At 49.9% G+C, this 21,737-nt stretch overlaps 2 protein-coding genes across 2 annotated transcripts; one reads left to right on the top strand and one right to left on the bottom strand.

Annotated features, from left to right (window-relative positions):
• Position 1: 1 nt before the first annotated feature.
• LOC114862503 (leucine-rich repeat-containing G-protein coupled receptor 5-like) lies at positions 2–16,330 on the bottom strand. The gene is made up of 21 exons (XM_029162886.3): positions 16,208–16,330; positions 13,332–13,738; positions 9,409–9,480; positions 8,643–8,714; positions 7,686–7,757; positions 6,681–6,896; positions 6,103–6,174; positions 4,363–4,431; positions 4,205–4,276; positions 4,059–4,130; positions 3,896–3,964; positions 3,482–3,553; positions 3,233–3,298; positions 2,863–2,934; positions 2,611–2,682; positions 2,392–2,517; positions 2,189–2,310; positions 2,027–2,107; positions 1,701–1,941; positions 1,485–1,633; positions 2–1,416 (listed from the first exon to the last, which is right to left on the bottom strand). The coding sequence occupies exons 2-21, from the start codon at positions 13,553–13,555 to the stop codon at positions 695–697; spliced, it is 2,733 nt and encodes a 910-aa protein (XP_029018719.1). The 5' UTR covers positions 13,556–13,738; positions 16,208–16,330; the 3' UTR covers positions 2–694.
• Positions 16,297–21,509, top strand: rab21 (RAB21, member RAS oncogene family). The gene is made up of 7 exons (XM_029162994.3): positions 16,297–16,737; positions 19,381–19,440; positions 19,516–19,623; positions 19,810–19,873; positions 20,198–20,252; positions 20,370–20,458; positions 20,591–21,509. Exons 1-7 carry the CDS (start codon positions 16,591–16,593, stop codon positions 20,728–20,730), a joined length of 663 nt encoding a protein of 220 aa, XP_029018827.1. The 5' UTR covers positions 16,297–16,590; the 3' UTR covers positions 20,731–21,509.
• Positions 21,510–21,737: the final 228 nt, after the last annotated feature.

Consider the following 21,737-nt stretch of genomic DNA (forward strand, 5'->3'; position numbering starts at 1 on the left):
GATTTGTACTATCCATTTATTTATTACATTACTACAAATGAAATCTACTCGTATCCATCAAAATCTAAAACATTTTGAGCATTTACAGAAGTTTACAACAGGACGGGAACGTCTGAGCCATTTTAAAGATGAGGTTCCAGGTTCTGGAGCCCAGTGAACTCTACAGGTCACCACTGAGACGATCCTGGTATTTACATGAACACGGTGCACACTCATACATTCACACAGTCACGCGTCTCCAGCCGACGAGCAGGGGAAAGTCGCTCCACGCCTTTATTTCATCACTTCAATGATCTGATCTCAGTCTACGGATGCGTTCTTTCGAATCCCGTTTGTCTTGGGATTCCTGTTTTCAGGCTGTGACACAATTCGCACGTCGGCCGCGGTTTTGACACGCGCTTCAGAACACACACGGCCCAGCGGCATTTGGTAGGAGGGCAGGACATTTGGTGGATGTTTGGCGACGCGACGCTGTGGTGCGTTTGTGCGCCTCACGCTGCTGCAGCCAGAACCAGAACCGGGACGTTCCGCTGCAGTCTGTTAATTAGGAGAGAATCAGAGCGTCGGTGTAAAATGTGGAGCAAACGAAGCCTGTGTGAACGTGATGGAGACGTGAACGTCTGGCGGCTCGCTGCTCTGCGGGTTCCCTGGGGAAGATTCATTGTTCAGCTGCTTTCATGTGCGGAGCCTCAGTTTAGTGATGAGGGCCGACGAGCACCGCTGAACCTTGGGTCTCGCTGCTTCCTCCCTCCTCCTCTTCGTCCTTTACGCCTCCAACGATCACCAGCGCCTGCGTCGAGTCACACGACTGCTTCTCCACATCCTCGTCATAGGTTGAGTCCAGCGTGCCTGGCTTCAACCTTCCTCCTCCTCCTCCTCCTCCTCCGGCTTTTAGCCTCGGTGCCACCACGGCTCCACAGGTGCGCTTGGCCAGCGCGGCCAGCTCCTCCCGGGCCAGCGGGGTGAACAGGTAGAGCAGCGGGTTGACGCAGGCGGGCAGCGGCGCCACCAGCAGCAGCACGGCCTTGGCCGCCTCGGGCCCCGCGCTGGAGATGCGCAGCAGCGAGGAGAAGGAGAGGAAGGCCACCGGGAGGTAGAGGAGGCAGTCGGAGAACAGCAGCCAGGCTACGTGTCGGGTCAGCGCCGCCTCCTCCTCTGAGGCCACGCGGGCTTTGTGAGCCCGGCAGTACAGGCGGGTGTAGGCCAGCGTCATGACGAGGAAGCACAGCGAGTCCAGCAGCACCAGCGCCACCGACAGAGCCAGAGACGCGGAGGAGGAGGAGGAGGAGGAGGGCAGCGGCAGACAGAGGGAGGTGCTACTGTGTCCGGCCACCAGGTGAGGCAGCGTGACGGCCAGACCCAGCAGGAAGCACAGACAGACGGACAGGCGGACGGCGAGCGGAACCGAGGCGCCACCTGAGGGGACAGGGGAACAGGGTCAGACAGGGGCGTGGGTCTGGGTCCACAGCCGAGCGGCAGCTTACCGCCGCGCCCGTCGCCCTGCAGCCGAGCGGCGGCCAGGCATCGCTCCACAGCCGCCACGGTGAGCAGGAAGGTGCCGGTCTGAGACGCGAACACGCACAGGAAGCCGCCGAGGCGACACAGGAAGCTGCTCTCCCACTCGGCTCCGTACCTGCAACACGAGCGACACTCAAGCCCACGATTGCACAGGTCCGGGTTCCCGCGACCTGTCCGTCTACCTCCAGAAGCTGCCGAAGGTCCAGGCGTCCACCGCCGACAGCCACCCGCTCCACACGCCCATCAGGCCGTTGACCAGCGCCAGCAGCCCCACCAGGAGCCTGGGTGCAGCCAGAGCGCTGCCGGAGCAGAACACGCACAGGACGACCAGGCAGTTGCCGAGCAGCGAGAGCGCCGCGATGAGCCACACGCCGCCGCGGACCAACCAGCTGCCGAGGAGGTGCAGGCAGGGCCGGAACGGGCCTGAGGGCAGCCGCACAACAAGCAGGCGCCCGTCACACCAAACAGTCAGAGCACCAGAGAGGCCGAGTCAGCGTTAGAGCGTTACCGGGCGCCGGGCTGCAGTGGACAGACGGCGGAGGCTTCGCTTCATCCTCAGACTCCATCAGGACGTCGTCCCAGGCGGGATCTGCCGCAGGCGCACGGGAGCAGAGCAGTCAGTACAACAGGCGCACAGGCGATCCACGCCGAGCAGTGGAGACGGACTCACCCGGGCTGGACAGGGCTGAGGGCTCCGCGGCCTCCTCTCGCTCCCAGGAGGAACCGCCCCCTGCTCCCCGCTCACAGGAGGTGAAGGCACAGCACTGGAAGGCGTAGGGAGCCTCCATCACCCTGAGCACAGCGACACCGGCTGCTCATTTCACCTGCTGCTGCTGCAGGCCACACCTGCTTTAACCGTGTTAGTGGGTTCACCTGAGCCGGGGGAGGTCCTCCCCACGGATCAACTCCGTCAGGTCATCGTTTCCAGACAGTCGCAGGTGCGTTAAACTCTGAAGGCCAGCGAGAGGCAGAGCTGAAAGCTGATTGGACGACAGGTCACTGGCAGAGAGACACAAAGAGAAAGGTAGGGTCCTTAAAGCATGTGATGGGAGTCGGCGAGGCTCCGGTCGGTCTGATCCACGCGTTACTCACAGTCTGGTCAGAGCCGGCAGAGCCGAGAAGGAGTTCAGCTTCACTGACGACAGCCTGTTCCACGACAGATCCCTGCACAAAGAGCAGACGGGCGTCAAGGAATGGAACCAGCAACCGGCCCACTGCCCATGACCAGGCCTCATACGGACGGCACGGCTCCGTCTGCAGACGCCGTGGCGGTGGTGACATCATCACGGCTCTGACTGGAGCCGGACGGTGCCATCACACCTAATGAAGCGTGTGTGTTCTTACACGCAGCGCAGCGCCATCAGGCCGTGGAAGGTGTTCTCCTGCAGCTCCTCGATCTCATTATGGTGCAGATCGCTGGAACACACGCCACCGTTAGCTCATGTTTCCATTGCATCACCTTTATCAGTGTTTAACAGCAGAGACTTTCTTCACAGATCAACGTGATTGGTCGAACCTGGGCTGCTAATTATTCCCATAATACGCAGCTGGCTGTACTTTCTTGGTTGCCGTGGTAACTGATACGCCTCAGCGAGGATGACGCACACTAGATAGCTGAGGTTTCACACGTCTGGACGGTTGTGCGTGGCCCGAGTGAGCTGCAGCTAAATGAAATGTGAAATTGCTGGGATGGAGTTTAAGAAGCACAACTCACATCTTCTGGATGCTCTCACACGCGGAGAAGCTGGGAAGCGTCTGGATCTGGTTAGAGGAGAGGTCCCTGCAGAGAGAGCTTCACTTGTCATTATCGTCAAATCCAACATGGAAAACGCAGCAAGAAAGTCAAGAGGAGCATGCGTCATTCTGAACTACGTCAACTAGGAACAAGGCCTCGGACACAGCATCGCCCTGAAGGTGGACGGACGTCTGTGGTTTCTGGTCACATGATGCAGAGTGGACTCACAGCAGCTGCAGGTTGGGAAGCTGCTCACACACCGAGCTGGGCAGAGACGTGATGTGAGCTCCAGTGATGGTCCTACACACACACACACACACACACACACACACACACACACACACACACACACACACACACACACACACACACACACACACACACACACACACACACGATGATGAGGTTCTGAAGGAGATGTTATTTCCTCCTACTGGTTCAGCGTGAGTTTAATACGAGAAAACAAACCAGGCCAACGTGTTTATTGTGACATGGAAAAGGGGCTTTTTCATTGAGCCCCAGCTGCAGGAAAATAAATTTCCCCCCATCAGATAGAAAAATAATCGCAGCATAATAAAGCCAGCAGTTTGTCTGAGCATCGGCTACAACAGCAAACACGGCTCCACGGTACGTGTCTCTTACAGACTCTCCAGGCTCTCGGTTCCCGTCAGATCTGGAAACTCGGTGAGATGTGCTGCTCCGTTCAGGGAGCTGGAAGACAGATTCAGTTCAGCGTGAGGACGATAAAAGCTCCCTCTAGAACTGGGGCTCAGTAAGCTATAAGAAGTGTCTACAAATGTCTCACAGCGTGCGAAGCTCTGGCAGGTTCTGGAAGGCCGAGCGTCCCACGAACTGGATGGGGTTGTTGTAGAAGAATCTGTAAAACACACACACAGACGTGGAGAACACTGAACACGACCAGCTCCTGAGGCAGGAGTTCCCGTTGCTCACATGGTGGTCAGCGCAGGGTTCCCAGTGAAGGCATGCTCCGGGATAGTCTGGATGTTGTTGCTATGGAAACCGCTGCAGAAAACACGGGCGACCAGAAATGAGCCGTCTATGGCGAAGCGGAAGTTTGGACGTTCCTCCATGAAAACACAGAAACTCACAGCTCCTTGAGGCGCGTCAGCGAGCGGATGGACATGGGAAACTCCAGCAAACTGTTGTGGTTCAAGTCCCTGAGGAAGATGGAGGAGAGGGGGAAGAGGTTACAAAGCAGCACAACTGGGACTGGAACTGGTTCCATTGCACCGTCAGGTGCTCTGCACCAGCTCCAGCTGTAAGCGTCGGCGTTTAGAAGATTCTTCTGTTCGTCTTTAAAGTTTATTAAAGGGCCGTTTAACGCTGCCTCCCAAGTTCTCTGGTCGCTTTCATCACAGACACACATGGTTTCAATCAGGTCCTCAGCCTTCTCTGGGTCGCAGGTGGCCATCACACACACACACACACACACACACACACACACACACACACACACACACACACACACACACACACACACACACACACACACACACACACACACACACACACACACACACACACACAAACTGCTACGCTGTGAGGATAGCGTTAAATTGGAATTGCTTCAGTGTGGTCCTGACTGTGAGCTGCGAACGCCAGCCCTTGTTTCCTTGTTAATCTTCATCCCACTCTGTAAAACTGATGATGATCAGGTTGAGTTTCTGCTGGTGAAAACAAAGGTTTTACTGGAGTCATCGTCATAAAAAACTGACCCAGTAATAAAGTGCAGTGTAGGAACACGCTGGGAATGTTCTCATGTTCCTTCATCATCAGCAGCTGCAGGTCAGTGTATTCTAAAAACTAAAAATGTCCCTGAAAGCCCACAGAGGCAGCTGAGCTGTGTTTGATGGGCTGGCGCTGGTCTGAGGTCAGCTGTCCTGGCTGAGCACTGTGTCTGTGCTGAGGATGCCTTTGGTTCCCTGTTCTCATCACTTACTGGAAGTCCAAGCGGCCTCAGGTGGAGCTGAGGCGGGTCGGCACCGCAGCCAACGCTGTTTTGCTTTAAGTCTGAGCCGCTTGTGTTCATTGACCTCCTTCAGTTTCCACGTCCAGTGTCTTCGCCTGGTCCTGTTTGTGTTTGAGTCTCTGCTGTGGTTTGTTTTTGCTGATCACACAGGTACACGAACGAACACACACGCTGCCTGTGTGTGCGTGTGTGTGTGTGTGTGTGTGTGTGTGTGTGTGTGTGTGTGTGTGTGTGTGTGTGTGTGTGTGTGTGTGTGTGTGTGTGTGTGTGTTTGAGCAGTAATTATAATTAGCACACAGCCGAGGCCACACACAGCCACGGAACACACACGTATAGAACTGTTTCCAGAGGAAGGTTGTGTGTTTGTGTGTTTAAACCTGCCTCCACGGCTGACTGAGAAAACACCAACATTCCTCAGGTTATACACACACGCACCAACGAAAACACACACGCTTAATCTGCCCAAGTCCAGTTAATATCCAGCAGCGCTCCCAGAGGAACCTGATTTAGTTCTGACCGCTGTGACGGAGGACGCTGCGGTGGCGGTGTCATAGTCTGGACCAGCCGGCTGCAGCGTTTTACAGGAAATGGAAATGTCCAAACGAGGAGTTTGAGCTTTAGCTGGATGTTTTCTGCCCAGACTGACATGGTGGACGTTTACACCTCCTCCTCAGTAATCTTCTAGTTTTAGGTTGGGTGAGGCTGTGACAGGACATAAGTACAGGTAGGAGTAGGTTTGAAGAAGGCGGATGAGCCTCATCTGATTTGTCTCACTGCTTCGGACTCTGGGTCAACCAACGTGTTAAGGATCCCAGTGTAAATATGATCACCCTGACCCCGACTCAACCCCGACACTCACAGCGTCTCCAAACTCTGCAGTCCCTGGAAGCATTTGGTTCCCATGGAAACGATCCCATTGTTGTTGAGATGCCTGCGGAGAGACAGAGAGAGAGGCTGATGGACATCGTGTGTGTGTGTCTGCCTCCAAAGGGGCCCCGGGCCTCGCCAGAAGGCTTCTCTTATTTTGGTAATTTCATGCAAATTAGCTGCAAGCCAATCGGACAAAGGAGATGACAGCGGACTTCAATGCTGCCGCGCTGAATTCCATCATACACACACACACACACACACACACACACACACACACACACACACACACACACACACACACACACACACACACACACACACACACACAACCCTCGCGCCATTTGCATGTCATTAAGGCGCTAATACAGACAGACAGACCAACAGGCAGCCACGGCTCCTAGCAACCGTCCACATGGGTCCAGAGGCCCGAGGACGGAACCGGAGCAGGTCCACATCCAGACGTCACCTGACCCGTTCATTCCCTGAGCCTCACGACCACACCACCGGCTAAAGCCACCACTCAGCGCCTGCTGCAGCCGGGACTAAACAGCTCACAGGGCAACTCACAGCACCACCAGGCGGGCCAGCCTGCTGAAGGCGCGGTCGGGGACGTGGCTGATGCGGTTGAGGGCCAGCGTCATGGCCTGCAGGGCGGGCAGCTCGCTCAGAGCCTCCACCGGCACCGTGCTCAGAGCGTTGTCGTCCAGCCACAGGTGACGGAGCGCGCGCAGCCCGGAGAAGCAGCCGGCCGGGACCGCGGAGATGTGGTTGGCGTCCAGGCGCCTGCAGGGAGATGGTGAAAGGGTTTAGTCCAGTCAGAGCAGGGACGCGGGTGGAAACAAGCTGTGCTTTGATCCCGTGGGGTCATGTTCGTCCCTATGGTGTAGATGAGGATTCATGTGTCACATATGCAGAATAAGAGGTACAGGAGGAGTTAGCCCTCACTGTCCTGTGTTGTTTCCTTTGAAGCCTTTTAAAAGGAACATCACAGATCAAGTGTTTGACCAGCAGAGGAATGATCGGCGGCTGTTCAAGAGCCTCTCAACCAGCCGCTGAGGCCGAGGGAGAGGCATTTTAATGAGCACAGACGCATCGCTCAGAGTTTGTGGGAGTCTTCGTAGTGTTTTAGCCTTTTCTGCTCCACATGCAACGCTAAAAGCCTGCAGATCTACTATCATCAGAGAAGTGTGTGTGTGTTGTGTGTGTGTGTGTGTGTGTGTGTGCGTGTGTGTGTGTGTGTGTGTGTGTGTGTGTGTGTGTGCGTGCGTGTGTGTGTGTGTGTGCGTGTGTGTGTCCCAACAATAGCTCTTCTGTTCACAGGCAGATAGAAGAGGAGGATGGGACCTCGTCGTCTCCATTCTTACGTCCTTATCTCTGCTCAGGTACAGTTACAGCATAATTACTGTGTGTTATCAGACTGAGAGACCTCACTGTTCGACTGCATACGCTCACAGACGCATGCAGGGTCCGGCTGGTAACCGAGACTGAGGGATGAGTGTGTGGAAGACGAGCCTTCTCTGGTTGATACCACCACCATGAAGACCCAACCCAGTGAAGGAACCCAGTTCTTACAGTGACTGCAGGTTGTGCAGGTTGTGAAAGGCCTCGGCGGGAACCGATCGCAGCTGGTTGTTCTGAAGCATCCTGCAGGAAGAAAACACGACAAAACAATGACCTCAAACCACATCACAGTTCTGTCTCTCATCTGTCCTGTCACCATCACTTGCGTTTTCTAACCCTGAGCCTTGACATCAATCAGATCTAATGCTGTCTCAAAGCACACACTGATTCTTGGCACAGACACTCTGATGGGACGACCACACACACACACACACACACACACACACACACACACACACACACACACACACACACACACACACACACACACACACACACACACACACACACCTGAGGTCAGTCAGGAGAGCTGCTGTTTTCCTTATGGCTTTGACTTTACAGCACAACATTTAGCTCCCAGTAAAACAGAACATTCAGAGTCAGGTTCCCACCCGTCCTCAGGTCCAGCGCTGAAGGAGCTACGCTGGTGAATGAGACATTTTCTGGGCTGATGCAGATGAGACTGCAGAGAGCAGCTCCCTTTGTGGTAAATGAACCGAGGATGCGTCAATTATTTCCTGCACCTCAAATCAAACCACGTCTTAATGATGTTTTATGCGTAGTGAGAGACAAACCTGGTTTGTTATGATTTAAGACCTGACCTCAGTTCAGGTGATTCACTGGTTGGACTAGTTGGCAGTTGTACTAGTCTGTGTCTGTGGTGAAACGTCAGAGAGCCGTGAAGCCTTGTTAAACGGAGGCTGATGAAGCCTTGAAAGCGCCTGTGAATGATTAGCCCCAGTAAAGCTGCTGTTATTATGGAGACGTGTGTTTGAACCGTGGTTGAGGGATTTAGGCAGTTGTGAAATGTCCTCGCGAAGTGTTTGAAGCTTGAGACGTCAGGTTAAGGTTTAAAGGTTCAGGTTACAGGATAACAAACCGTCAGCCGTCGTGTGAGTGAGAACTTACAGCACTTTGAGGTTGTAGAGGCCGGCGAAGGCTCCTCTGGGGATGAACGACAGATCGTTTCCCGCCAGACGTCTGCGTCGCAGAGAGACAGAGTTCAGTCAGCGTCTGCGACGGCGCGAGCGTCTCCATCACGTAGTCGTCAGTTACTGATGAACGTGGGACTAAAGGTTCACAGGCAGGAAGCCTCAGGTGAAGCAGGTCCACGCAGAGTTCAGCCAGGCCGCATGTACCCAGCATGCACCTCTGCGGTGCCCTGCCACCGTGGTGACCATTCTCACGCCACAGTGGCAAATATCACACACACACACACACACACACACACACACACACACACACACACACACACACACACACACACACACACACACACACACACACACACACACACACAGCTGGCAGCGGAGCAGAACAGCGGTCAGATGCAGGTCAGCTGTTCTGGGCCACAAACACGAACAGACTCAGAACCGAACAGAGCAGTTCGGCCCGTGGGCCCGCTCGGCCTGGTTGGTAACGCGGCCTCGGGGACAGAGAGATAGCGTTGCAGACACTTGAGCTCCTCGCCCGCTCAGACACCCTCACCTCAGACATGAACCACCGTCATCAGTCCAGAGCTCACGGTCACTTTGACCTGATACAGCATGTGTTTGGCTGCCGGTCCTGGGTTCAGGTTCTGTACTGGTGGGTCTGTATGTACTTAGTGTCGTTCAAAGACGTAAACATGTAACAGTATTAAGCTGAAGCCAAATGAAGTGGGTGTGAGACTCACAGCTCCTCCAGGAAGTGAAGGCTGGACAGCGCTCCGCTGGGCAGCACAGTCACATTATTCATGCTGAGGTCTCTGCGAACAAAGAGACAGACGGCAGACACACACCGTTAATACACGTCATTAGGTTTACTGCAGTTTTGATTAGAGCAGACGTAAACACGACACCCTGAGGAATATAAACACACATTAACGGCAGAATGAATTATGGAAGAGACAAAGTTCATAAAACGGCCACAGAGCGCTGGTGTTCACACACAGAGAGCATTCATCACGTGTAGAAACGTTTAGGCTGACAAAGCATCCAGTCAGAACACACACACACACACACACACACACACACACACACACACACACACACACACACACACACACACACACACACACACACACACACACACACACACACACACAGCTTCGCGCCTCCTTCAAAGACCTGCTGAAAGGAGCAGGTCAACACACACCTGAGTGGGAAACAAGACACGAGTGGAAGTTACTGGAAGGAGACGATGGAGGTGATGTTTGTTAGATCATGTGACTCCACATCTGACAGGAATCTTGTCTACGCTCCGTGTTTGTCTGTGGTTGAGGTGACATCAGCGGCGATGAGCTTCGTCCTTCCCTTATCTGAGCCGTGATCGCTATCGGCTGCGTCTTCCCCGTGTGAAAGCAGCCTCTGTCTCCTCACACGGGCCGAGGCCGCCGCCTGGTCCGGCCTGACGGACAGGTGGAGCGGAGAGGCTCCGCCCCTCAGACCCTGCTACAGGCTGCACACTGTCAACACACTGATGCAAACCACTGGAGCAGCTACTCAATCACTACAAACAGGATGGAGCTAACGTGAACACCTTTCTGCTCTGCTCTGGTGGAGTCAGAGCAAAGAATAAAAAATGGATCATGTGTGTATTTATCAATAAATCTGTTTGACCAGTTTTACCACACAATATTAAAATATTCTAGTTTACGACATGATGTAAAACAATGAATCGACCAATAACTGAAAGCTGTTTCATCCATGACCTTCGTTCACACCATAGAGCCTGACTTTTCAGACTTGTACGAGCTTCTTCCTCGGCTTTGTGTGTGAGTGGTCTCGTCTCTGCCTCAAACTGATGTCTATCAGATGATTATTCAGATGTCAGACGGCCACAGAAAGACGAACCGGAGGAAGAAAGAGGAGAGTTGTGTTGGGTGACAGCGAGGCCTCTCTGGGTTTTGTCCTCTTTCACTCTTTCTTTCAGGGTTTGGGGGGGCGGGGCACGGAGGCCCCCCGGGGTTCCCTCCCTGATCCGTGCTGTCTCACAAACAGACGTCTACGGCGGATAAACATCTTCGTAGCGTGGGCAGATTGTCTTCTATCAGGTTTCACATCTCTTCAGCATCCAGTAAAGCGTTTAAACCGCTTTCCCCTGCGCAAATAAACTGTGTAAAGTTCACTTTCTGAAAGAAATAAGAGTAAAAGTGACACTGTGGATCAGGAAATTCAGTCTTCAGCAGGTGTTGACAAACTAAAGGGGGTAATTTAAATAGGAGGAAAACGGAGTAGAACAACAGCTGGTTACACAGCAGCGGCTGATTCACGTGTTAGAGAACCCAAATCCAGCTCACATTAGATCACAATGTCTACGGTTTGTCCTCACGCCAAGTCAAGGCTCCATAAACAGAACAGAACCAACAGTCCAGAGTTTCATCATTAGCTCAGCTGATGCTGATGATCAAAGCTGGTCCACAAAAAGTTTTACTTTATCACATGAATCAGTTTTGTCTCAGTGATTACAAAGGGTTTGATGTGTGGGTCAGATCAGCAGAGGACCTCAGGTTCTGGATCTCTGCCGTGGATTCACTCCCTTTGTTCAGACTCAGGTTTGAGAATAAACGGAGGGTGAACATTCACACACCTTCGCTCTCCTGCAGCTCTGTGACCTCTGACATCCATGACCTCTGACCTCTGGCGTCCGTCTACCTTAGTGTGTGGTAGCCACTGTTTGGGGCATTTTGAACTCAGCAGCTGGCACAAACCATGCTAAAGCACTACTGCCCACTGAAACCAAAGCCATTAGGAGCATGAAGAGGACAGCTGCAGGCAGAACCGGGTCCGGGTCCAATAGGAATGCCAAGGGGGAGAGTGTGGCGCAGTCCGTCACATGTACGTCGCTCATTCATCTGAGCTAAATGCATTCCTGTGCTCCGGCTGTCAGTCAGACTCAGGGAGCCATTCAGACGTCAGGCAGCGCTGCTTAGGCATGCAGCTAGCGACACGCTGGCAGACAGCTACATTCAGCTGGATCGGCTACTGTTGAAGGTTCTGGGTCCGTGGTCGGACTCGTTACTATCAGAACACACCCGCTGCTGGTGCTTTGTATGATGAGATGAGGAAACCCGTCGACAACGTCATCATCAGAGACACACACTTAAAAAACGCCTCTGCTGAACAGAGTGGGGGCCCGCCTGGTTCTGATCCAGTGTCCCACACACACACAAACACCCGGAGCCAGGATGAGGTCACCTAAACGCAGCATAGCTCACACCTGCTAGGTGACTAACGATTTGAACCACACACACACACATGCACGCGCACACACACACACACACACACACACACACACACACACACACACACACACACACACACACACACACACACACACACTCCTTGATGTTTTGTTGTATTCGACTCCTGATTGGAGCTTTAATAAAGACACAAAGAGCCTTTGATCCAGTGAGTGTGTGTGTGTGTGTGTGTGTGTGTGTGTGTGTGTGTGTGTGTGTGTGTGTGTGTGTGTGTGTGTGTGTGTGTCCATCTGCCCGTCTTAGACAGACTGTAAGGAAAGTGCCTCATTGAGGCACACACACACACTGAGCTATTGAGAAAAGGTTTTCTTTAATGAGAGTGAAATTTAAATCCTGGACATTGTGCTGCTTTCAGACGCAGCCAAGCTCCACACAAACCCCCACAGCACCGTGACGTAATGGTTCTGCCGGGCTGAACGTGGTCACCTGCTGGGAGCTGAAGTGGATTTGAATTCATTTCACTGTTTTGCTTTAGCAGGACTTGACACTCAGTTACAGTTGCTTACCCAAGCAATAACACAGAAGCTTCGCTGATACAGTCGTTCCAGCAGCACAGACCCAAACACATCACGTTCTGTGTAGAACACACGGCACCGACTTGCTTGTTGATGCGTGTTGAGACTCAGAACGCACCGTTTCATCCTCCACCATATTTACTGCTTCATCTGGGTTTAACTTAAGCAGCATTACCAGATGAAGCTCCGGGAGGTCAGTGCTGGTCCAGCATGCGTTTCTTAGCAACCCTGCATCTTTTGACACCTAAAAGCTCCTTAAAAACCTTTGGAACCTTTGGAATGACCTCTGGAACGCACCCAAACCTCTCAACCACTTCAGAGGCCTAATTATCTTGAAGCGTTTAGCTCCAGGAACCTCTCCAAGCAGCTTTAAAGACATTCTTCTTCCTTGAAGCCTTCGGAGGAACGTTCTCCTCCAGGAACCTCTGCGTTCTAAACCACTGGGGGAAAACTGTCAAGCAGAAACATCAAGAGTTCTGCTTTTCCAGAGACCCACTACTGAAAAGACTCTTAAAGTTCTCCTATACTGTCAGTAGAACCTCCTAGAGCTTCTGTGGCAACAAGAACACGTGTTCCTAAGGTTCTTAAGTCAGAACTCCATGATGTTCTTACACTGAGGCCCCCAAAACCGCGTGAAACCCTTTTCAGAACCACAGATAGTTGCTCTCTGAGGTTTGAACAGGGTTCAAGTTCCTCTCAACTACATGAGCCGACGCACCTGCGGGACAGGTGCCCCGTTTCTCACTGATCTGTGCACGCGCGCGCGCACTCGTTATTTATGGATGAATTAACAGGTTGCAAAGACCATCGGTTGGTCGTTGGTAGTCGGTTCGGACTTACAGGTATGACGTGAAGACGCTCAGGTTGCTCGGTATCTGTCGGAGCCCCAGGTCCGAGCAGTCCACTCTGTGCAGCCCGTCTACCCCGCACCGACAGCGGCCCGGGCAGCCGAACCGAATCTGCTCCACGGCCGCAGAGTTCTGCAGGTCCAGCCCAGCCGCGGAGGTCCAGCGCCCGGAGGAGAGGAGCGCAAGGGCGGTCAGGAACGCCACGAACCCCGGCATGTCCCGCAGCTTGTCCCGGAGGGCGAAAGTCTCACAACAACCAGAACCACACGCGCAGCCGCAGTTCCGGATCACGCTGTCTGCAGGAAACTGTTCACATCAACTTCACCTGATCCGGACCGAATTCAACTGGAGCCACAAACTGTGCGTCTGAGCCGAGCTTTGCAGGTTGTCGCTCTGCAGCTGCACCGCAGAGAGAGAGAGAGAGAGAGAGATAGTCAGTGAATGAGTGACTCACCCACTCACTCACTACTACTACTACTACTACTAAACAACTACAACTACTACGAGTCCCGCACTTTGTGGCTGTCAGTAACTGATTCTAGTTTATTTTTTCCGACCTGTTTATTATTTGGTTGTTGTTGGTCGTTTATCGGACTCAGGTGAACGAACAGGTTCATTTTTTACACGTCTTAGATACTTGTAATTTGTTTTTAGTACTTCAGTCTAGTGGTTCTGAACAGAATACAACGGAGTTCCAACTTCCAACGGAGTTCAAGATCCAACTGTTGCATAGCATCACCACCAAGTTTACACGACTTTTACAAGTACAAACACTTTAGTAGACAACAAAGTCACGCTCATGGCTTTGATGTGAGAATAAGTTGAGTCTGAGTAAATGATCTACTGCTCTCACACCTCCGACCGTAAACCATTGTTTTCATGTTTAATAGAAACGAGATTCCTGGATGAATAAACCAACCCATTAACTCTCACTGGGTCAGTGAGGAAATAGCGTCTGAATTTCTCAACTTCAACTCGTTCATCTTTAACCTGAATCCACTACTTCGTGTGAAAAGCTTCCATTTGTGGAATTTTACAGCAAATATCTGACATACGAAAGAACAAAAATCAGAAGCCGAACGAGGCGGAAAAACATCTGAACAGCTGCAGAGGTTTAGTTTGTGACTTTAGGGGCGACAGCTTTTATTTCTCAGTGAAGCTCCGGGGGCGCACACGCGCACGCGCACTGAGCTGTGGTTAATGATCACACACAGAGTGTGTGGTGGGCTTGGCAGGTAAAGGTGAGATATGGGGATGATTATCACAAACGCTGCAACCGTTGACAGTGTGAGGCAACGGGTCCTAAACAGGGCGTCAAGGCTGAAGCTCGTTAAAGGAAAAGTTCAACATTTTGAAAACAAATGCACTGATTAAAACTGTTAAACTCTCCACAGCTTTCGAACAGGGCTCGTTCGCTGCAATGGAATACAGAATGTTCTACTGTAAGTGGCCTAGCGTGGAAAGAAGCATTTTGTTTGGCTGCAAGCATGCAGCAATATTTTAATGAGCATGAATTTCTAATGTTTTTTTTCTAAATATTGATTTCTGAGAAAACAATTCAGAAAAATTGTAACATGAGGAGGCGCAGAAGTACTACTGCAAATATGAGAAAACAACTACAAGAAGCCACACAGAATCATCACTTTAAATAAGTTCATTTGTGAGCAGAGGTAGATGTCAACAACCTCCCAGATAATTAAATATGTGAGACGGAGATATAGAAAAAAATCAGGTCAAAAGGAAAAACACAAAACTAGTACTACAAGACACGAAACAACTGCAATGTACAGCATGGACAACAAAAACAACACGGAAATAAGAACTAGACAACGGCATTTAATCTTGCCTTTTATTTTTTTAACCTTGTTAATAATTCCACCCTTCGTTTTATTGACCCGCTCCACGTCCCAGCGCTGGTCCAGGCTCCATGTTCGGCCCGACTCTGACGTCTAGTGGTCCCTCCTTGTACTGCAGCAAGGTTCCACCAAAAACTAACCAGCTGATGTTTACGGCATGGGAAAAAAAATCACAACAAAAGCCCTATACAGGTATCTGGTACATCACATCCTATGTCGTCAGCGCGTAGACACCGTAGTAATAGTACGGGATATGGCATTACATTAAATAGAAACACACAGGCGCATTACAATTAACACAAAACCACTATAAACAAGAACTGATACTTCACGTTAGGTAAAAGCCCAGCACCCCCCATACAGCCCCGCCCCCTCACCGCCTCAAGACTGAAGGTTGTGACAGGTTCTCGTCATGTGATGCTGCAGATAAGGAAGAACTATAATGCAACGGCATGAGCTCTCACTCTGCTGCTGATTCTAAGCACCACCTACAGAATACCGTTTACATATGAAGAGTTTATAACACAGCTCTTATAAGCCTTTCACCTCCAGTGTTGCACAAGCTACTACTGTGATGTTACTATATTTATTGTATGAACATATTGCTTTACAGTATTAGTCACACAGCATAATAAGAATAAGAATGGCTTTATTAGTCCCATAGAGAGGAAATTGCACCTCACAACAGCAACAGGACAGCGAGAAGCTGCTCTCCAGAGCAGACAGAGTCCTGGTCCATGATGGATGTCAGTTTAGCATCTGTATCTTACATTCAGAAGTGCTTGAACTTTGACTATAATAGGTGAAGCTTACCTTTTATGAACTAACGAAGGTTTCCCTTAATATTTGCCCTAACTATGTTCTGAGCGGTGGTTTGTGTAGTTACCTTGGAATATTTACTTTCTACAAATTAAAGTACAATGCTAATACTCTGTTTGTCTCATTGCGTGTACATTTTGTGTATCACAACGTATAATTCAATCATGTTATTCTTACATTTTGGAGCTGGTACCTGAATTGGGAGGTCGGCGCTTCAGAGGTTCTGAGTGAGTCATCGCCGTCACTTAAACGATCTTTGGCGCTGCTAGCCGGCTAACTGTTAGCTCAGACAGACGTCATTAGTTAGATACAAGCAGGCATTCGTATCGGCGTGAAAAGGGAATTAGCTCCGTGTTTGGACCCTTCTCCCCGCCTCGGCTGGTAGAGACCCGTGAACACCATCCTCTCTTATGCTGTCGCGCTGTTTTTCTCCAGATTTCTAGCCATTTTCCCTAAGTCGGAAGCCGATGTGAGCTACGCAGGACTTCAATTCCGACGGGGGTTAGCATTAGCAGCGCTAGCTGGGCATCGCTTGTTTTGATAAAAGCCGAGGATTTCTGGAGCAAACTGTCAGCCATGGCGGCCGGAGGGACGGGGGGCAACGGCGGGAAAACTTACTCCTTCAAGGTGGTGCTGCTGGGGGAAGGCTGTGTGGGGAAGACGTCGCTGGTGCTGCGATACTGCGAAAACAAATTCAACGACAAACACATCACCACTCTACAGGTACGTCGCGTCGCGGGAGGCGCGGTGATGGCGAGGTTCGGTTCGGCGGAGATCAAAGCAGGTGCTGGCGTCTGTGGGGTGGGGGGGCTGTCACCTCTGGGTGGACGCGCGTGACATGGTGCGATATGTCCCAGGTGAGCGGGGTTGTTCTGAAATAGGATCAACGCTGTGATTGACAGAAGCCGCCCCCCGAAATCAGCGAGGTAAAGATGAAAAAGAGTGTACAATGATGTGCCAATACTGGAATACAGCGGCAAGTTCTAGAAACCTGGACCCAATCCCAGCAACGCAGGGGTGATGGGGGTAGATCCACTAGTTCCGGATCCGGACCAGGGCTCGCGAGGCTGTGAAACCTAGTTTTGGCCTGTTTGCAGTAAACTTAAGGGCAGCTCACCCAAAGTTTAGGTTTCGTTTCTCGCTAACACCCACAGGTGTTAACAGAGCAAAGGTAGTTCGGTGTGGACCGCGTGGGTTCAGGCAGGTGGGCGAACTCCTGTCAGGGCTCTTCAGCTTTCATGTGATGCTTTTGCGTTTGGCTTAATTTACGGCTGTTTTGTCTTTGGACCGCAGAGCAGATAAAATATGAACTTATGGGCCGGGTTCTGTCAGTCCCTACTTTATGACGTTTTATTGAGCAGCTGATTAATGTAAGAGATAATCAGCTGACGCGTCAAAGGTGGCAGAACAGCTTGAAGCCACTGTGTATTTTCTTTAATTTCGGGCTTTTTTCGGAAAAAGTGAAGAGAAACCTGTATGTAAATAGTTTTCTTTTTTAAATCCGGCATCACTGCACTGATGAAAAGCTGTCACTGTGTGTTTGCATATTCTATCATGTGTCAGCTGCTTCCTTCCTAGAGAAGGGAGTGAAAACAGGAGAATCCAGGTGAAACTGGAGGCTGGATTTTAACCAGAAATCGCGACCTCCTTAATGTTCTGTTTAGTTTCTGGATTCAGTTTCAAGTTAGTCTGATTTGTATTTGTGAGACTGGGTTCAATTTTTCCTTTGCTCCTTTCGATGCAAATTGTTGTTGGAGAGGTAAACTGGTAAATGAGCATTTTATTATGTGCATCAATGTGTTTATTTGGTTTAGTATAAAGATTTATTTAGCAGCGCTTGGTCTGACTTGCCTAGTTTTGTAACTTTGTCTGTTCTAAAACCCTCTATATAATAAAATAATAATATTATTAAATATTGAATTTCAGATGGAGCTCTCTGATAAATCAAGCTGTACATAAAGTGTTTTCTATGGCAATAAAAGGCAACCGGTTGCTTTAACCCAGAGCTGCTCAGGGGGATTGTCGAGTTTCTGTCTTCTTAAACCGTTAAGGTTTTGATGTGAAGCATGAATTAGAATTGAAAGTGGTGGTGAGTTAGTTGTGAGTCACATTGTCTCACCCCTCTTCTGAGGGGCTTTTATTTGTAAGGAATTGGGACCAGTCCAGAAGATGTAGTTTGAATGATTAAACCACAGAGCTAGTCGTGAATTTAGAAGTTGAATAAACAGAGTAGGAATGTGATTAGCGTGACACAGACAGAGATGAGGGGAGGAGGATGGGACTCCTCCAGGCTCTACTCTCCACAGTCACATGGGTGAAGCTGCCGAGCCCATAGCCTCTGGGATCAGGCACCGTTACGCTGGCTTCCATGTGACATGCAGTGATCTTATCAGGGCCCAGTGGGCTGCAGTGACACTGGCATCAGATGCCAAAGATGTCTTAATAGATGGCTAACGGCTGGCAGACCATCATTTCTATTGTGATGCCTATCAACTGTCTGGACTTGAGAGTAGCTGTGGTTCTGAGTGGTACCAGTTCAGAGCACATGTCCAACACGCCCAGTCAGCTGACCTGCTTCACACATGCTCTAACACTCACACTGTTCAAAGCTAAAACTTAAACCCATGTACATGTAGCACTAAATCCTGCTGTCAGGCCCGTCTCACTTCCTCACTCATCAACGTGGCGTTCACTTCACTACTGGTGATCATTTCACTGCGGTAACACAAGTTACTGCTGGAAATAAAATCTTTTCTGCTGACAGACTTTGACCCTTGGGTTCATGTGAGGACAGACCGTAGGCTGGAGACGCTCACCTTTTTAAAACTGGCGGATGTTCTGTGGCACAATATGAGAAGTTGCCAAAGTGACTGGAAACTGTGGCAGTAACAGAATTTACCAGTGACGCTCATTTGTGAGCAGCGTTCCTCAGAAGAATCTTGGCTTCTTTCACTTCCTTCATGAACTGATGGGCAGCTGTTTGGGCTCGTTTCTACCTGTGTGTGGTGCTACGGCTCATTAATATTCCAATGAGCACTAACTTGCTTCTCCTCTTAAATGGAGTGAACGCCCTTCAGCTCAGCTCCTGCTTTGTGTCACATTGCGCCACCAGTTGCATGAACGCGAGAGGCTCAAACAGAAACTAACTCCAGCGTCTCACAGGAAGTGAGGTTTTTTCACCATTGTAGGCAGTATAGTTACAATGTCTGTGGGACTGTAACCAAAGAAAAATCACCACGTCTCAAAGTGATGTTGTGCCAATAGTACATTCAGCTGAAAAGTGATTATCTTTAGTTAAACAGAGGTTCAATTTTAAAAATGTGATAAGTTAAAGTTATTAATCACTGTGTTGGTCCTCCTCTGCAGGCGTCCTTCCTCACAAAGAAGCTCAACATTACAGGGAAGAGAGTTAACTTGGCCATATGGGTGAGACATTCAGCCTCTGCTCTTTGCATCCTGCATAGTGGCTAAACATTAACATTGTCTGGTGTCTCCATCTAGGACACGGCCGGTCAGGAGCGTTTTCATGCGTTAGGTCCCATCTACTACAGAGACTCCAATGGAGCCATACTAGTGTACGACATCACAGATGAAGACTCCTTTCAGAAGGTACCGTATATATATATACACACACACACACACACACACACACACATACATATACATACATACATACGCACGCACATACATACATACACGTGTGTATGTATATATGTGTGTGTGTGTATGTGTGTATATATATGTATGTGTATAAGCAAGATGTCTTTTTTTGATTTTTTTGTTTTGTTGTTGCAGGTGAAGAACTGGGTGAAAGAGTTGAGGAAAATGTTGGGGAATGAGATTTGTTTATGTATAGTAGGTAAGTTATTACTTATTACTTACTTATTATGTAAACAGATGCCACAACAGAAAATATAAAGATGTTTTAAAGGTGTTCCTGAAGGCTTTTGTTTCCACGGAGGCCGGGTATGAAGTGATTTCTTTGTGTGGCTTTGAGAGGACCGTTCTGAATAGTTTCCACTGGATTACGTCGGTGCTGATGTGGTCGTCTGGTGTTGAGTGTTTTGAACTAATTGCCAAGTCAGGTGTAAGCTGATAGTTGAAAAGCACGCAGAGAATTGATGTTGAATCATCTGCGGATAAACAGAAGCCGATGTGTGACTCATTTCTCTTTTGTCGGCAGGTAATAAAATAGATTTGGACAAAGACAGACACGTGTCCGTGGAGGAGGCTGAGAGGTAACAGCTGCTGCTCATACTGCACGCACACACACACACTGAACACTGCCCCACTGTCAACTCTGATGCAGTGACGTCACGGTTTGTTGTTGGACTTACCTCTCTGCTTCTCTTCAGTTACGCAGAGTCAGTGGGAGCCAAACACTACCACACATCCGCCAAAATAAGTAAAGGCATCGAGGAGCTCTTCCTGGATCTGTGTAAACGTGAGACCCCACAAAGAACACAACACACTATCTCCCACACTGTGAACTGATGGACATGTAGCCTTTTGTGATCTATGGGCTCCTGTGGCGAGGGATCCAACGTTTAGGATGTTGCCTTGTGTGTGTCTTCAGGGATGATGGACACGGCTCAGGCCGAGGAGAGATTGAAGGGCAACGGAGCCAGCCAATCAGCGTCGGGGCGGAGGGGGGTCCAGATTGTGGACGACGAACCTCAGGCCACACCGGCAGGAGGGTGCTGCTCATCTGGCTAACGCACACTCAAATACACACTCACACCGTCATACACGCTTGCACACATTTACAGTGTCTCTGTCGTCTGGTTGGTTTGCTCTAAACTCCTGAAGTAATCTATGTTCATTTGCTGCCACCAATGCTGCAAGGAGCATAGGAAATCATATTTAAATTCCTTTACTCTGTATCCTTTCAAAATAAAAGTAACCGAAGCCTTTATAATTGAACCTGTGTTGTTCAGTGACTAAATTCTCTAAAAAGCACTTTATTTACTATAATTCTACTATAACTTGACAGCAATTTGGAGCAAAACGTAAGTTAGACTAATAATCCAGCATGGCAGAGCTCAGCAAGGACGCTTAGTTGACTAAATTGAAGAAAGTCCACAGACTGAGCAGCTGGTGCTTCAACAGCTTCACCTGCTGGACTGAAGTCAAACTGCAGAAAAACTGGCTTTTCACAGCTAAGGATTTAGGAGTGGGACATGACCCTGACCAGAATGGCTCAGTGTGCTCTAGCAAAACCCTGCACTGTTATCTGTTAAAATATAGAAACATTACCAAGGACAAAAACGTCACATTTGCGTTCACACCTGTTGCTCAAAGAAACCATCAAACGTTGTTAATTCATTTGATCATGTTGTGCAGTTCAAACATCTGCTCCTTCATCCTCTTTTTCCTCTCAGTGATAGTTTGTAAAACCGAGAAGGAAAACCGTGCATGTTTGATTTCTGTAAAAGGCTTCGTTTGTTGGACTTTTAAAGAACTGGTGAATAAAAAAAACTGAAGTTATTATTTAATACGTTATGTCCTCGTTGTGGTAACGGAATGTCTGTGAAAGCGCGCTGTTCTTTTAAATGTGGTCTTCTTTGTTGTTTTTCCGAGAGGCTGTAGCTCCACAAATTTCTTTGCTTGATGAAAAATCTGATAACATACACAAAACTGCTGGACATTTGATCTGCCTTTTCCAACAGTGTCTTATTATAGTCTGAATAGTCTGACTGGAATCGAACCAGAAACACAGCATT

This window comes from Betta splendens, chromosome 9 (assembly GCF_900634795.4).
Source record: "Betta splendens chromosome 9, fBetSpl5.4, whole genome shotgun sequence".
NCBI classification, from domain to species: Eukaryota; Metazoa; Chordata; class Actinopteri; order Anabantiformes; family Osphronemidae; genus Betta; species Betta splendens.